The sequence below is a fragment of the Mus caroli genome, unplaced genomic scaffold (assembly GCF_978045245.1).
Source record: "Mus caroli unplaced genomic scaffold, Mus_caroli_1 scaffold_4, whole genome shotgun sequence".
Lineage (NCBI taxonomy): Eukaryota > Metazoa > Chordata > Mammalia > Rodentia > Muridae > Mus > Mus caroli.
The window spans coordinates 139,546,534-139,563,853 of NW_028227259.1; the positions used below are offsets into that span (position 1 = coordinate 139,546,534).

The window sequence follows — 17,320 nt, forward strand, 5'->3', positions numbered from 1 at the left end:
GGAACTACACTGAAAATAAGAAAAATTATCTGACCTTTCCCAATTGGTATTTAGTGATTATATTCACAGAGAAACCAGCTCAGCTATAAACAAAAACAAAAACAAACACACAAAAATCCTAGAGATGGGAAAGGTAGGCCATTTTCATTTTTCACAGCTATCTGTAACTCAGGGCACCGAAAGCACTGCCCACACCTGGTACAGACTCATGCAGGCAAAGCATCCAGACACATAAAGTGGGGGAGGCGAGTAGGGGAGGAGAAGCAATATGGCTCAGCAGGTAAGAGGCCATCAAGCCTTACTTGTGACAGAAAAGTCGAAACACATAGACAGAAAACATCCCAGAAAATTTGTAAAGAATGGTCCTTACCTCCCAGATAGAGGACTTAGGGGAATGCGGGAGGATGAACCATCTACTGAGAGCTGACATGCACTCAGCAGTGCCAGGGGTTAGGGGCTGTGACAGAAAGAAGTGCATGGGAATGAATGTCTGAGTGTCATTCTTTTTTCCCCTTCAAGACAGTGCTTCCTCTGTAAAACCCTGACTGTCCTGGAGACTGCTCTGCACATCAGGCAGTTTGTAAAGTGTTGTCCCCCTTTACCTGCCTGTCACATGAGAACAGATCTTAAATCTGGCCTAGGACCATTTCCTCTGCCCAGTCCTGTCAGACCAATGTCTGTTAAGCCCTAGGCCATGAGGGGAAGCGTGTGCTTTGTTTCTAGCAGTGATGGATGGTCAGAGTAGCATGTGAAACTCCATGTTTGGGATATTGACTTAGGAGTAATGGCAAATGCCATAGCCATATTGGTAGGTAGGACAAAGGACACCTTGCCTATTAAAGAGATGCTCCTGAGGGTCACAGCCCAAAGGAATCACTAAGGGAAGGTGAAGGTGCAGTTAACGAGAGTGTCTGGGAGTGGTGGCTCTCTCCTAGAGATAGAGACTAATAAGTTAGGTGTAAATTTGGGGCTGTTCTAAGGAGAAGGAACATTCTTCTCTCACCCTAAAGTCTATGCTCAGTTAGTTTTATGCTAACTCAAGGGTAAAGACCTACTAAAACATTCCTTGGACAGAAAAAGGTTAACATGGTAAAGTAGGTTTTTCAGTACACATCTGAAAGCCTAGCGCTTGGGAGGCAGCTGCAGGAGACTTGCAAGTTCCAGCCTGGGCAGGCTATATATGGAGACTCTCCCCCTCCATCTCTTTCAGACAGCGTTTCCTCTGTGAAGCCCTGTCTGTCCTGAAACTTGCTCAGTAGATCAGGCTGGCCTTGAAGGCATGCCCCACACCTGCCTATAGCTCTACCTTAAAAATACACAAACAGGGCTAGGGAGCAAGTTGGTAAAGCATTCACCTTGTAAGCATTCAATCCCCAGAACCTACATTAAAAAAGTCCAGAATGGTTGCATATGCCTGTAATCCTATTGCTGTAAAGATGATGTAAAGCAGGCCCCTGGGGCTCACTGGAAGCCACTCTATCCTAACTGTGAAACTCCAGGCCCATGAAAGATCTTGTCTCAAATAAAATGATGGGTGCCACCTGAGGCTGAACTGTGGCCCTCACACTATGTGAACCTACACATACAAATATACATGCAAACATTTTCATAGTTGTTTCCTATCTTATGCAGTCAATGTCCAAAGTTGCTCTAAGGTACTAGAAAAGGAAAGGAACAAGAAAAGGAATTCAGGTAATAGTTGCTTTGGCTGAGGAAATAAAAGAGGCTATGATGCCAGCTGGGCCTCAGCTTACAGAATCAACCATCTTACAGACTGCTATGAAAATCCAAATTTCCAGGAGGGAAGTTCTACAAAAAGGATGAGGAGATATGGGAATGGGTATGCCTCAGTCACAGTGTGTGTCTATGTCAGAAAATCCATTTTGTCCTTCTACCTCGTGGGTCCTGGGGAGCAAACTCAAGGTATCAGGCTTGGCCACAAGCCTCTCTGTGTGCTGAGCCGCTCACTGGCCCACAGAGCTTTAATGCAGATGCACTTGGCTAGTGAACTGCTTCCCTGAGGTCAGGAAGCTTGGAACCCTCAAGTTGGAGAGTGGAGACAGGAAGATCCCGGGGCTCAATAGGCAGCTAGCAGAGCTGAAGTGGCATGTTCCAGGTTCAATGAAAGACTGTCTTCAAAAAACAAGGTAGAGCTGGGTGTGGTGGCACCTTAAATCCTAGCACTGGGGAAGCAGAGGCACAGGCAGATGATCTCTGTGAGTTAAGGCCAGCCTGGTCTACAAAGCAAGTTCCAGGACACTCAGGGATGTTACACAGAGAAACCCCATCTAGAAAAACAAAACAATCAATCAAAAAGTAGAGTGTGGCCTGGTAGAGCACACCTTTACTCTCAGAGCCTGGAAGACAGAGACAGGTGGTCAGTCTGGTTTATAGAGAGACTCAGGTCCACCAGGTCTACATAGTAAGAGAACTTAAAAAATGGGTGGGAGAGTTGGAGAGCAATTGAAGAAGATCCTTGATGTTGGTTGTTGACTTTTAGCTTCCACATGAGCTGTGTGCGTGAGAGACCCCGGGGGTGGGGGTTGGGGGGAGACGCTGAGACCAGTATGATACAGACAATACAGGCCAACAGTACAGTTCATTTGGTGGAAAGGGCAATTAGGAGTTTCAGGAAAAGCCTAAGTTATAAAAATGATCCACACACAGACAGTTACCATTAGTCTCGCCTGGAGCAGTGCACAGAACACATTCTTTCTGGGAGTAAAGGCATCAGAGTCACTGGGCTCATCATCCTGGAAGAGTGTCTGACAGTGGGAATGCAGGTAGTAAGGGAGGAAGAGACAGTACCAAGGCTTATGATGTGTTAACAAGGCCGCAGTCAACACTCCCAGGATCACAGGATCAGAGGTGAGGAGGACACAACATCTGCTCCAACACAGGAAGTGACTGGGACCAGCTGGACTCAGGCACCCAGGAATTCTGCTGGACCAGTGACACAAGTTCCTTCCTGTCTGGGCCAGTGCCCTGAGCAGACCTTGAGCATGAACTCCACAGCCAGTTCCATAACACCCAAAGAAATCTCCACTCCCTCCCAGTTCCATAACACCCAGAGGAATCTCCACTCCCTCCCAGTTCTATAACACCCAGAGGAATCTCCACTCCCTCCCAGGTACTTTAACATAGCATTAGAGGTATCCTGAGCAGACCTTGGGCGCAAACTCCGCAGTCAGTCCCACAATACCCCCAAGTTGTTCCACTCCTAGGCGCTCTAACATGCCCAGGATCACAGGAGCTTGGTCACACCAGGATCTCAGGGTCCCACAGGCAACTTGACTCACAGGAGCTCTGACACACCCAGGATCTCAGGATCCCAGGATCCCAGAATCACACAGACAGCTGAATTCTGAAGAGTTCTGAAACAACCAGGATCACAGAAAGGACAGGTTCCAGGCAGATATAGCACAGGCAGGTAGCACTAGAGATAATCAGATGGCAGAAGGCAAGTTACTTGGCATCATCCGAACCCAATTCTCCCACCGTAGCAAGTCCTGGATATACCATCACACCGGAAAAGCAATATTCAGATCTAAAATCACTTCTCATGATGCTGATAGAGAACTTTAAGAAGGATATAAATAAACTCCCTTAAAGAAATACAGGAGAACAGAGGTAAATAGCTAGAAGTCCTTAAAGAGGAAACACAAAAATCCCTTAAAGAATTACAGGAAAACACACTCAAACAAGCGAAGAAAACTAACAATGCCCTCCAGGATCACAAAATGGAACTAGAAACAATAAAGAAATCACTAACTCTAGAGTTAGAAAACCTAGGAAAGAGATCAGGAGTCACAGATGCAAGCATCAGCAACAGAATACAAGAGACAGAAGAGAGAATCTCAGGGGCAGAAGATACCATAGAAAACATTGACACAACTGTCAAAAAAATGCAAAATGCAAAAAGCGCCTAACCCAAAACATCCAAGAAATCCAGGATACAATGAGAAGACAAAACCTAAGGAAAACAGGTATAGAAGAGAGTGAAGATTCCCAACTTAAAGGGCCAGTAAATACCTTCAACAAAATCATAGAAGAAAACGTCCCTAACCTAGAGAAAGACATGCCATGAACATACAAGAAGCCAACAGAACTCCAAATAGACTGGACCAGAAAAGAAATTCCTCCTGTCACATAATAATCAAACCACCAAATGCACTAAACAAAGAAAGAACTCTAAAGGTAGTAAGGGAAAAAGGTCAAGTAGCATATAAAGGCAGCCTATCAGAATTACACCAGACTTCTCTCCAGAGACCATGAAAGCCAGAAGATCCTGGGCAGATGTCATACAGACCCTAAGAGAACACAAATGACATCCCAGGCTACTGTGCCCAGCAAAACTCTCAATTACCATAGATGGAGAAAACAAGATGTTCCATGACAAAACCAAACTCACACAGTATCTTTCCACAAATCCAGCCCTACAAAGGATAACAGATGGAAAACACCAACACGAGGAAGGAAACTACACCCTAGAAAAAAGCAAGAAAGTAATCTTTCAACAAACCCAAAAGAAGACAGCCACCTCTAACAACAAAACTAACAGGAAGTTAAGAGTCACTTTTCCTTAATATCTCAGTATCAATAGACTCAGTGCCCCAATAAAGAGACATAGACTAACAGACTGGATCCGTAAGCAGTACCCAGCATTTTGCTGCACAGAGGAAATGCACCTCAGTGACAAAGGCGGACACTGCCTCAGAATAAAAGGTTGGAAAACAATTTCCCAAGCAAATGGTCCCAGGAAACAAGCTGGAGTAGCCCGTCTAATATCGAATAAAATCAACTTTCATCCAAAAGTTATCAAAAAAGATAAGGAAGGACACTTCATACTGGTCAAAGGAAAACTCTACCAAGATGAACTTTCAATTCTGAATATCTATGCTCCAAATGCAAGGACACCACACTCATACAAGAAACTTTACTAAAGCTCAAAGACACATTGCACCCCGTACAGTAATAGTGGGAGACTTCAACACCCCACTCTCAGCAATGGACAGATCATGGAAAGAGAAATTAAGCAGAGACACGGTGAAACTAATTGAAGTTACGAACCAAATGGATCTAACAGATATCTATAGAACATTTCATCCTAAAGCAAAAGAATATACCTTCTTCTCAGCACCTCACGGTACCTTCTCCAAAATTGACCATATAATCAGTCACAAGACAGGCCTCAACAGATACAAGAAGATTGAAATAATCCTATGCACCCATATTAGGTTACTACGGACTAAGGCTGATCTTAAAAATCCAACAAAAACAATGGAAAGCACACATATACACAGAAGCTGAATAACGCTCTACTCAAGGATAACTTGGTCAAGAAAGAAATAAAGAAAAAAAAAGGCTTTTTAGAATTTAATGACAATGAAGACATGTTATACCCAAACTTATGGGACACAATGAAAGCAGTGGTAAGAGGAAAACTCATAGCTCTGAGTGCCTCCAAAAAGAAGCTGGAGAGAGCTTACACTAGCAGCTTGACAGCACACCTGAAAGCTTGAGAACAAAAAGAAGCAAATACACCCAAGAGGAGTACACAGCAGGAATTAATCAAACTCAGCTGAAATCAACCAAATAGAAACAAAAAGAACTATACAAATCAACAAAACCAGGAGCTGATTATTTTAGAAAAATCAACAAGATAGAGAAACCCTTAACCAGACTAAGCAGAGGGCACAGAGACAGTATCCAAATTAATAAAATCAGAAATGAAAAGGGAGGCATAACAACAAAATATATTTTTAAATAATTATACTGTTTGTTGAATATTAACAGTTGAAAATATCAAAATTGTGTTCTACAAATATAATAGAAATATTATTGATAATTTTTCTCACTGTGCTCAAAATTAGCATTTTCTTAATGTTTAACTTCAAAGATTTTTTGCTATCTTGAAATTTTTAAAATATACTTACTGATAAAAAAATTTCTCTTCTAGAAACACCAATAATCTTTTTAAAGTAAACTTATAGTTAGACAATGTACACAGATATATATATGTGTTTTATATACCCTCTATGTCAGGTGGTATCATATAAGGGCTTTTGAATATATTTCTTAATGATCCATTTTTAATGTTTTATCTCTTTTACTATGCTTAATTCTCAAAGAATATTTTCTATGTTTTGAAACAATTTAGTATTCAACATTAGATATAGGGTCTTCAGTTATGGATAGTATTAAATGTTCATTAATGCTATTTTTAGGGTATGAAATGATGTGAGTATTTTTATGTATTATTTGATTTTCAAAATACTCAATATTATTAATATGTTTGATGTATAAAATGCATTTAAATAATAAAAATTTTAAAAAAAGGAAAAAAAGAAAATGGCCATAGTCCCAAACAGATAAACTAAAAAATGACAATGTGGGTTTGGGAAGATGGTTCAGTGGTTACAACAAACAAAACCTTATGGTGCTTGTGAGTGTCATTTCCTAGAGTGCTGGCTTACAGTTCTGCTAGACTCCTCCCATCCACCTAGCAACAGTTGTGTCATCATCTGCCACCATTACTACCTTTGCCACCAGCTGGCAGTAATAAGAGGTCTGTTTGCTATTCCAGCCCCCCTTGTTTCTGTCCCTCTCTCTACTTACTCCTTCCTTTTCTCTCTTCCCCTCTCTCTACCCACTTCTCTCTCTCTCCCTTCTCACTCTGTCTTTCTCTCTGGTCCCACATGTTCCCAGCTGGCCTCTCTTTTTCTCTTTCAGCCCCCCTCCCCCCTTCTTCAAGTCCTCACTCCCTTTCTCCCACAGTAAACCTCCCTTCTATCAGGTCTGTCGCATGGTGTGATTCCTCAGGAGGACACCTTGGCATGGGCCTGCTAGGTACCCACTTACCCCTCTGCTGCCTCCACATTATATATATATCATAACATGGAGTCCACATGATTTCGAGAGGCAGGGGCAGAGAGGCAGAGGCAGGTGGATCTTTGCTGGTCTGCACAGCGAATTCTAGGACAGCCAGGTGATCCTGTCTCAACAAAACAAAACAAAACAAAACAAAGCTATGGTACTTAGAATGAGAATGGCCCCCACAGACTCATATATTTGAGTGCTTGGTCCCCAATTGGTAAAACTGTTTGGGAAAAATTAGATGTGGCCTAATGGAAGAAGTCCCTCGCTGTGGGGATAGGCTTTGAGGTCTCAGCAGACTCACAGCATCCCTAGTTATGCACATACTCTCAGTCTGTCTTTTACGTGTTTCCTGCTTGTGGATCACAATGCTGAGCTCTAGCCAGGCAGTGGTAGTACACACCTAAAGGATTAAAATCCCAGCACCGGAGAAGCAGAGGTGGGCGGATTTCTGATTTTGAGACCAGTGTAGTCTACAGAGTGAGTTCCAGTATAGCCAGGCTATAACCCTGTCTCGAAAAACCAAAAAAACAAAACAAAACAAAACAAAAACCCAAAAAAGTTGTGAGTCCTCAGCTACTGTAGCACCACCCCTGCCTGCCACTTGCTCCCCACCATGATGGTTATGAACTCTAAAACTTCTCAAACTGTAAGCCCCAAATAACCTCTTCCTTAAGTCACTTTAGTTTAGAAAACAACAAACAAGTAGAATCACTGGCCAGTGGGCAGGCAAGACAGTCCAGTGGGTAAAGGCACCTGTAGTGAAAGTGTGATGACCTCAGTTCAATCTCCAGAACCCACTGGGAGACATTTGCAAAAGACATACACCCAGAGACAGGCGGGGGGGGGGGGGGGCGAGGAGGGAACATGCAGCCACACAGATCCTTACACACACAGATCTGGGAAACAGATGTCATATGTCTCTACTAAATGTGACAAGAGCCAAATCACAAGAGGTCCTCTGGTTGCAGCTTAGTTCAGAAGTTCCCCTGCAAGACTCAAGAGGATGGAGTCAAAAGTCACCCCTGCAAAGGCACTAGCAGGAGCATCTGCCAAGCAGAACCTGCCTGAGCACATGGATGAACGGGCCTTTCACGACCCCTCCTCTCAAGCCCTGTTTTTGCAGATACAAGGGACAATAAGGGCAGGATTTACCAGCGGAGCCAGCCCAGCAGCTGCTTCCTCCTTCCTCCTTTAACCTCTCTCAGGAGAGTGGGACTTGAGACCTGCTTAAATGGGTGTTTAAGGAGGTGAATTTGTTCCCATTAGTTTTCTTAAGTGATAGCAGAACACACTGAAAGGTTATTTGGGTACTTGTAGGGACACTCTGCCCAGTGCTTGCTCAACCACAAGCTGCTGTTGGCTGACAGCAATGCCATGTTCTGCTCCTTCAGCTCTCCCTATCTTCAAACTTTGAATTCTAGTAGCAGAACTGAAAAAGCACAACCCAGCCCAATTCCTTGACACAGGGATTTTGCCTTCTTTAGTAATGTGTTAGAGGTAAATTGAGGTTGGAATCTTCCTAGTTCTTGGGAAAGCCTAGATTAGAAAAAGCCTGAGATTTTCAGTAACAGAGCACTTGTCTACATTTGCCTAGCATATGTGATGTGGTGTTGCTGTGTTCATCCCTCAGCAAACCCCCCTGCCCTCCCCCCACACACACCTGGCCTGCAGCTAGACATAATGGTGTACTACTCTTTTTTTGTACTCACTCTGTAGACCAGGCTGGCCTGGAACTCACAAATATCTACCTGCCTCTGCCTCCTGAGTGCTTAACCCTACCACTCTTGAGGGACACACACACACACACACACACACACACACACACACACACACACACGCATGCCAGGCTGAGCATGCAGCTTGGTGGGCAGAGTGCTTGCCTACTGGGCTCACAGGCTCGGGTTCCACACCTAGTACTACATTACTCAGACTCTGATGATGGCACACGTCTGTAACTTTAGTACTCAGCTCATAGAGTCAAGGTCATGCTAAGATACATAGTGAATTCCAGGCCAGCCTCGACTACATGCAATTATCTCCAAAACATAGTAACAAAGAAACACAATTTTCCTCTTTCAAGTCCAGCTAAAGTGTCACACTAATGACTTCAGTTCTAAGAAACTTTGAGGAAGAGTTTAATTTCACAAACTATGAAAAAGTTTTTGAATGGGAGAGCTCAGGACCTCCCAAACATGAATGTAAGCTCCAAGAGCCCCTCCTCCAGTGACCCACTCTGTGGGAAGCCCCCATGGTGGATTCTGTCCTATGCTGTTCTCAGTGGCGAGCGAGAGCCACTGCTCCCCAAGCCTTGGTGAGAAGGAGCATTTCCCAATGGACAGAACCCTGAATCTTTGACGAGTGCCCAGCCGTCTGAGTACCTTCAGTTTCCTCCCACTGAAGATCTGCTTCCACAGGGAGCAAACATCCGGTGACACATCTCTCTCTCTCTATCCACATAGTCCCTGTAGTGGCTGTGGAGAGAAAGGCAAGTTTTGTAAGTTTGTAAGAGGTGACATCTGGTGGCTGGAATTCTCTGGTTACAGCCACTAAAAAGTCAGCATTGGCTATCAGTCAATGAAGAAAGATAACACTGGAGAGATGCCTGGGCAGACAAGGCTAAGCCCACTGGCAAAGGTCCTGGACACAAGGCCATCATTTGGAAAGATAGCAGCTGGGAAGGCAAAAACTACTGTTAGTGGGCTCAGGCCAAGACCTGCTAAATGACCCTTTTCTTACATGTTGTCGAACTCATTTTGACATCTTTCCTCCTAAAAAATGGTCAGATTGCCCCAAAATTCATTATCTAACCTGAGGATACTTTCCATACCAGACAGGAAGCAGCAAAGAGACTGCATCCAAATAAAAATGATGCACACACAACAGCAATGGTGACGGAATGCTTGACCTTAAGGAGAGAAACTTAGGAGACAAATACATGGGGAAAATGGTGGCTATCCTAGAACTTATGGGAAGACATTTTCAGGTTCTCTACAACAAACACAGCTTCTCTAAGCAGAAAAAGTGACATTTTTATAAATCTTTTTTCTTTTTTATAATTACATTTATTAATGTGTGTGCTGGGGGAGGGGTGTCTGTGAAGTTCAGAGAAAAACTTGCAGAAATCAGTCTTCTCCTCCTATCATATGGGTTCTAAGAATGAACACTCAGGTCAGAAGACTTTACCCACTGAATTATCTTTTCCTCACTTGAATGAGTCATACAGAAGCAGCTCATTTGTGGTTCTAAAAAGATTCATCAGGAACAAGGAGTCTCAAGAGATTTTGAGGATAGGTAGAATCTTTTTTTTTTTTTTGGATTTTTCGAGACAGGGTTTCTCTGTGTAGCCCTGGCTGTCCTGGAACTCACTCTGTAGACCAGGCTGGCCTCGAACTCAGAAATCCGCCTACCTCTGCCTCCCAAATGTTGGGATTAAAGGCATGTGCCACCACTGCCCGGTGGATAGGTAGAATCTTAAGTACAGTTTTGTTTTGTTTTTACAATTAATTAATTTTGGTTTTTAAAGGCAAGGTGCATCCCTGGCTGTCCTAGAACTCACTCTATAGACAAGGATAGCTTTGAAATCAGAGATCTACCTGCCTCTGCCTCCTGATTGTTGGGATTCAAGACTTACTTTATTATGGGAGATCTAAAAAGGATTTTGTACATTTATTTATTCTGTACATGTGTATACTATGCATGGAGGTCAGAGGACAATTTGCAGGCCAGTTCTCTCCTTCCACTATGTAGATCCTAGGGATCAGAAAGGCTGACACTCTAAGCTCACCAACCTTTTGGGTTTTGAACCTAAAAGGGTATAGAATGCCTTACTCAGACCCTAGAAGGTCTGCCATTTGTAGTCTTCTTGCCTGGAGACTACAGACATAGCTCAGTTGGGAAACTGAGGACCCAAATTTGGATCCTCAGCACCATGTGAGAACCAGGCCCATTGGGTAGAAATGCGTCTATAGTTCCAGCATGGGGTGGGGTGGGGAATGGACCTACAGACCAGCCACCAGCCCAATCTAACTATTGGACCCCAGGCACACACTCTAGGTTGTTTTCTGGCCTACACACACTCTTGCAAATATACACAAAAGAGTTGCATGGGCTGACTTCTCTAGGGAGAGTGATCTTCAGGGTGGCACAACAGGAAGGAGGGAGATGCTCAGAAGTGAAGCTTCCTCACACACGAACAGTCAGTGTAGGACAATGAGCGATGGGCTGTGCAGGGGAGATGGCTGCTCTGAGCCAGTCTGGGGCAGCATTCCTTGCCTGCACTCTATCCAGATGGCTGGCTGGACTGTAAGTCTCACAGCCATCTCTCAGTGTGCCTCGGGTCACACTTCTGCCCTTGGCTCTCACCTGGACAGCTTTTTCAGCTCATTATTGATGTCATGGTTGCAGGGCTGCTCTTTCTGAGCTCGCACTAGAAAATCCCGGGCCCGCTCATACTCAGTTAGGAGGAGGCAAGCCTGTGAAGAAAGGACAAGACATTTGTGGTAGTAGCCCAAGTGAGACCTCTGCTCTGTGTAGGAGTGCACATGTAGATGGAGACCAGAGGTAAGCCTGGCTTCCTTCCTTGGAGTAGCCCACCTTACTTTTCAACATAAAGTCCTCCTTTGGGACCCAGGACTCCCCAGTTCATCTAGGCTGACTAGCCAGTGAACCCAAAGATCTACCTGTCTCTGCCCCCCCACCCCAGTGCTGGAGTCCAGCATTGTGGGTTCTAGAGAATGCCTGGCAAGCACTTTACTGAGTTGCTGTGCCAGCCCCTCTTCCCACTACCCTTGACTCACCTGTCCACACCTGAAGAGGGCCTTGGCGTTCCTTTTGTCTATGAGCAGAGCCTGCTCCCCATAGCGCAGGGCCATGGCAGGTCGGTCTAGCTTCAGGTACACAAAGGAGAGGTTAAGGAGGACTAGAAGCACGGCAGATTCTACCAAGTGCCGCTCCTCACAGATGGCCAATCGTCGGTGGAGCAGCAGCAAGGCCTGGAGAGAGGAGGGAAGGCAAAGGGTCAAGAGGGACAGTCTTACATCCCTACAAGTCACACACAACTACTGATCTACAAAAGAACTCAACTAGTTCATAAAACATATCACTGATATAGTAAAGTCAGAGGCTTCTTAAGATTCATTTTCATTGTTTTAAATTATGTGTATGTGCTGTGGAAGTCTGAACATGCTTACTCCAGGGAGCAGCCTTGCTAGAGTAGGTGTGGCCTTGTTGGAAGAAGTGTGTCACTATGGGGATGGGCTTTGAGACCTTCCTCCTAGCTGCCTGGAAGACAACAGTCTTTTTCTGTTTGCTTTTGGAACAAGATGTAGAACTCTCAGCTCCTCCTGCGCCATGGCTGCCTGGATGCTGCCAGGCTTCCCACCATGATGATAATGGACTGAACCTTAGAACCTGTAAGCCAGCTCCAATTAAATGTTGTCCTTTATAAGAGTTGCCTTGGGGGCTGGTGAGATGGCTCAGTGGGTAAGAGCACCCGACTGCTCTTCCAAAGGTCCAGAGTTCAAATCCCAGCAACCACATGGTGGCTCACAACCATCCGTAACGAGATCTGGCGCCCTCTTCTGGAGTGTCTGAAGACAGCTACAGTGTACTTACATATAATAAATAAATCTTAAAAAAAAAAAAAAAAAAAAAAAGAGTTGCCTTGGTCATGGTGTCTCTTCATAGCAATGGAAACCATAAGACATGTGCCAAGAGGTGGTGGCGCACACCTTTAATCCCAGCACTCAGGAGGCAGAGCCAAGTAGATCTCTGAGTGCCAGCCTGGTCTACAGACCAAGCTCTAGGACAGTCAGGGATACACAAAGAAACTCTGTCTCAAGAAACTAAATTAAAAAACAAACAAACAAAACGCATAGGATGGGATGTGTACACATGAGTATAATGTCTGTAGAGGCCAGAAGAGGGCATGAGATCTTCCTGGAACTGGAGTTACATGTGATCCTGTGCCTAATGTGAGTACTGGAAACTGAACTCAGGTCCTGTGCAAGAGCAATACATGTTTCTAACCACGGAGGCATCTCTCCAGCCCAGTTTGAAAGATTCTAACAGGAGAAGTCATGCAAACCCCAGTGAGGCAGACAACAATCTGCAGACAACATACTCTATTCTTTTGCCTCAAAAAGAGAAAGGACAATAAACCCACCAGGAGTCAAGGACAAGCTGGAGTCCCAGCACGCACATTGGGTGGCTCACCACTGCCAGTATTCCCATCTATAGGGGGTCCCATACCTCCAGCCTCTATCAGCACCAGCACTCTCAAATGCCAATACTCCTACACAGAAACATACACGTAATTTAAAAAAAACCCTTGGGAGGTGGGGTTTGAGACAGTGTCTCTCTCTCTACAGCCCCGGCTGTCTCAGAACTCACTATGTAGAGCAGGCTGGCCTCGAACTCCCAGAGTTCTGCCTGCTCCTACCTCCCGAGAGCTGGGACTGAAGGTTTGTGCTAACATATCCAGCCTCTGCTTTTCTCAATTTTTTACTTTTTTTAAAAATTTTTTTTAGTTTTATGTGTATGGTTACTTGGCCTATATGTTTATGCTCATGTATGCCTGGTGCCCAGAGATCAGAAAAGGGCATCAGATTCCCTGGAACTGGAGTTATGAGTTACAGATGGCCATGTGGTACTATATGGTGCAGTGAATTTAACTTGGTTCCTATGTAGGAGCACAATGATCCAAACTGCTGAACCATCCTTTCAGTACCCTGTATCTGCTTTTTTGTGGGACAGGGTTTCTCTATATACCCTAGTTGTCTTGGAACTTACTCAACACATAGACCAGGCTGGCACTGACCTCACAGCAATCTGCCTGCTTATGCCTCTCAAGTACTGGGACTAAAGATATGCACCACCATTCTAAACTTCACTTTTTTTAATCTTTGAGATAGGGTCTCATGTAGCCCAGGCTGGCCTCAAACCCACTATGTAGCAAAGAACAACCTCCAATTTCTAATGTTTAATTATGTGTATGCATGTGCATGTGTGTGTATGCATGTGCTTGTGTGTGCCTGTGGAGACCAGAAGACAACCTCAAGTGTCACTCCTCAGGAGCCACTCACTCACCTTGTTCTTTCGGACACAGCCTCTTTGCTGGCCTGAAGCTCGCCAAGGGGATTAGGCTTGCTGGTCAGGGAGTTCCAGGGACCTGCCTGTCTCTGTCTTCCCAGTACTCGGATTACAAGTAGCTACTACCACACCTGGTCCTTTTTTCTTTATTTTAAATATGGATTCTCAGGGTCAAATTCATATCGTAATTCTTTCTTTCAAACTCTGTACCAACTGAGCTATTTCCCCCACCTCCCCAGGATGATAATTATTAAAATATATATGGACATAGGTAAGAAAAAGTGCACAGCTTAATGAAGCTTCATCACTCAGATATACCCAGGAAACAGCACAGAGATCAACATGCAGGCCAGGCATGGTGGTGCACACCTTTCATCCTAGCACTCAGGAGGCAGAGACAGGTGTATCTCTGTTGAGTTCAAGGACAGCCTGGTCTACAAAGCAAGTACTGACCAGCTAAGGTTACACAGTGAGACTCTGTCTTAAACAGACACACAAATAGAATCAACAGACAGAGCCAGGTTTGTGCCTCTTCCTGTAACCCCAGCACTTGAGAGGCTGAGGAAGGACTGCCATGAACCCGAGGCCAGCCTGGGCTATAGAGTGACAGTCTTAAAAAATAAAAAAGGATCAACATACAGAACATTGCCTCACACAGCCCACTCCCAAACTCCCCCTCAGCCACTCCCTTCTACCATAAGGATTTTTTTTTTCTGTATATGTGTATACGTGGGCAGAGGACAATGTCACATGTCCTGCAGTATCACTCTACCCCAGTGGCTCTCAATCTGTGAACTGAAACTCCTTTTGGGGGGTCACCTAACACAACTGGAAAACACATTTACATTACAATTTATAACAGGAGCAAACTGACAGTCATGAAATAGCAACAAAAATAATGTTATGGTTGGGGGTCACCACACGAGGAACTGTATTAAAGGGCTGCGGCATTAGAAGGTTCAGAGGCACTGCTCTACAGTGAGACAAGGTTTCTCACTGAACTTGTAGCCAAGTCTCAGCAATCTCGTTTGGCCTCCCACAATATTGGGATTGAGCATATATGTGGCCATGCCTGGCTTAAAAAACAACAACAACGCTGGGCAGTGCTGGCGCATGCCTTTAATCCCAGCATTTGGTAGGCAGATGCAGGCAGATTTCTGAGTTTGAAGCCAGCCTGGTCTACAGAGAGAGTCCCAGGACAGCCAGGACTACACAGAGAGACCCTGTCTGGAAAAATCAAAAACCAAACCAAAACAAAAACAAAAACAAAAAAAAACCCAAAACCCAACAACAACAACAATAACAACAACAAACCCTTTGTGTGTAAAGGTTTGTGCATGCCTATGTGAATGTCGTGCAGGAACCAATGGAGGTCAGAAGAGGGCATCATATTCCTTAGAACTGGAGTTGTAGGCAGCTGTGAGCCATATGGATGCTGGGACTCAAGCTCTGATCTTCTGGAAGAGCAGTAAGTTCTCTTCACTGTTAAATCATCCTTCCGGCACCCATGCCAGCACTTTATGTGGGCACTGGGATTTGAACCCAGATCCTCATGCTTATGAAGCAAGCATTCTTACTCACTGAACTATCTCCCCAGCCCCTTTCTGCTAAGACAGAGACTAACTAAGAAACCCAAGCAGGCCTGGAACTCACATCCTCCTATGGTCAGCCTCCCAGAGACTGGGATTACAGGCATGAACCACCAGGCCCAGTTTAATGTGACCGTCTTAATGGCTGCCCACGAAGAGTAGCAAAACAGAGGGAGCTTATGCTCTCAGGTTTCTGGGGCTGGAGAGACGGCTCAGAGGTTATGAGCACTGGCTGCTCTTCCAGAAGATCTAGGTTTGAATCGCAGTACCACATGGTATCTCACAAATGTCTGAAATTACATTTCCTGGGGATCAACTCCCAGGGAACAGACATTTTCTTCTGGCCTAGGCATGCCCGTGGTGGGCAGACAGACGACATACAGACTGCACAGCCATACACATAAAAATTTAAAAGCTAAGTTTTCTGGAATGCACACTTCCATAGCATTCTTACCCGCTTGTATCTCACTTTGGCATCACAGAAGCGATTCTGGCGGAAAAGGTAGTTGCCAAACTCCCTCTCAGTTGCTGCTACTTTGAGGACTTTCTGGAGTGGAAACTGTTCTTGCTGCTCCTGAAGAGCAGAGACAAGAGGAACGACATGGAGCCAGAAGCCCCAGTGGCACAGTCATCAACATTTCTCTCTTGGACCATCAACTTACTGCTTGTGTGTGCAGAGGCCACACAGATGCATACTATAATGGCCCCATCTACAGAGCAGCCCAGATGTCAGTGGCTGCTGTGGTCTTTCTCAGATCCCCCGAGAAGCAGAAGGACCCACAGAAACTGAAGGAGACTGCCAAGCCCAGACCAATTACTCAACAAAAATTTGGAAGATCCTAGTTGGCTTAGGGCCCAAGGGGATTCTACATGCTCATGTTGATATCCTGGCTTCATATTAGAACCTCCATAGAACCCTACCCTGAGCCCAGAAATCAGAACCCCAGGTCAGTACAGGAACATGTACACTGTGGAAAGATTTGACAATTGTGAGACATTCACTTGTGGCCCTGACAGTTTAGTGTGTAAGACCAAATCTTGTGGAGGAGCAAAGCCTGCAATGGCTGCACAGCTACCACCACATATCCATGGTCACTGATGGGATTACAAACTCTGTTTCTATGGGCAAGGGAGCTAGAGGTCACACAGGAAAGCCAAGTCAGGGTATGAGACCTGGAGCTCTAATCCCATTTTCCCTGAGGCTGTCTCAGTTTGCTTCTCATGTCATGGCTAGCCTATCAAGTTAATAAAAGCCTTTCTCTTTCTCTCTCTCTCTCTCTCTCTCTCTCTCTCTCTCTCTCTCTCTCCCCCTCCCTCCCTCCCTCCCTCCCTCCCTCCCTTTTTTCGAGAAAGAGTTTTTCTGTGTAGCTCTGGATGTCCTGGAACTATGTAAACCAGACTGGCCTTGAACTCACAGAGATTTCCTGCCTCTGCCTCCTGAGTGCTGGGACAACAGCACTGCCAGACAATCAAAACCTTTTTCAATTCTCAAGGAGGATCCAATTCTCTAACTTGTTTTTATGGTCCTGGGAATAAAACTGAAGGCTTGTTAATATTATCACTCTACCACTTGACATACATAGCTCCAGCCCTTTAATGGGGGGTTCTAGGCAAGAACTCTATCACATTCCCAAGCCTCAGTAACCCTCATTATTAAGCTACCAGTGTCTAACTTCCAGAAAAGTAGCCTCCAACTTGAGTGAGAACTAAGCAAAAGATAATTAAATAGCAAACAGCTAATACAGAGCTAATTTATACCTTAC

The 17,320-nt window shown here is 44.9% G+C and overlaps 1 protein-coding gene across 4 annotated transcripts in view; it reads right to left on the reverse strand.

Moving 5' to 3' along the window:
• Nucleotides 1-17,320, reverse strand: part of Fkbp6 (FKBP prolyl isomerase family member 6 (inactive)) — a 61,937-nt gene that overhangs the window by 38,676 nt on the left and 5,941 nt on the right. For 3 of the 4 annotated variants that reach the window (XM_021163151.2, XM_021163147.2, XM_021163153.2), the window contains 4 exons: nt 16,012-16,131; nt 11,676-11,870; nt 11,242-11,351; nt 9,258-9,350 (listed from right to left, as the gene is read on the reverse strand). In XM_021163151.2, coding sequence (XP_021018810.1) covers nt 9,260-9,350; nt 11,242-11,351; nt 11,676-11,870; nt 16,012-16,131 — 516 coding nt within the window. In that variant the 3' untranslated portion in view covers nt 9,258-9,259. The remainder of the gene's footprint in view (nt 1-9,257; nt 9,351-11,241; nt 11,352-11,675; nt 11,871-16,011; nt 16,132-17,320) is intronic. The other variant, XM_021163155.2, reaches the window with a different exon arrangement.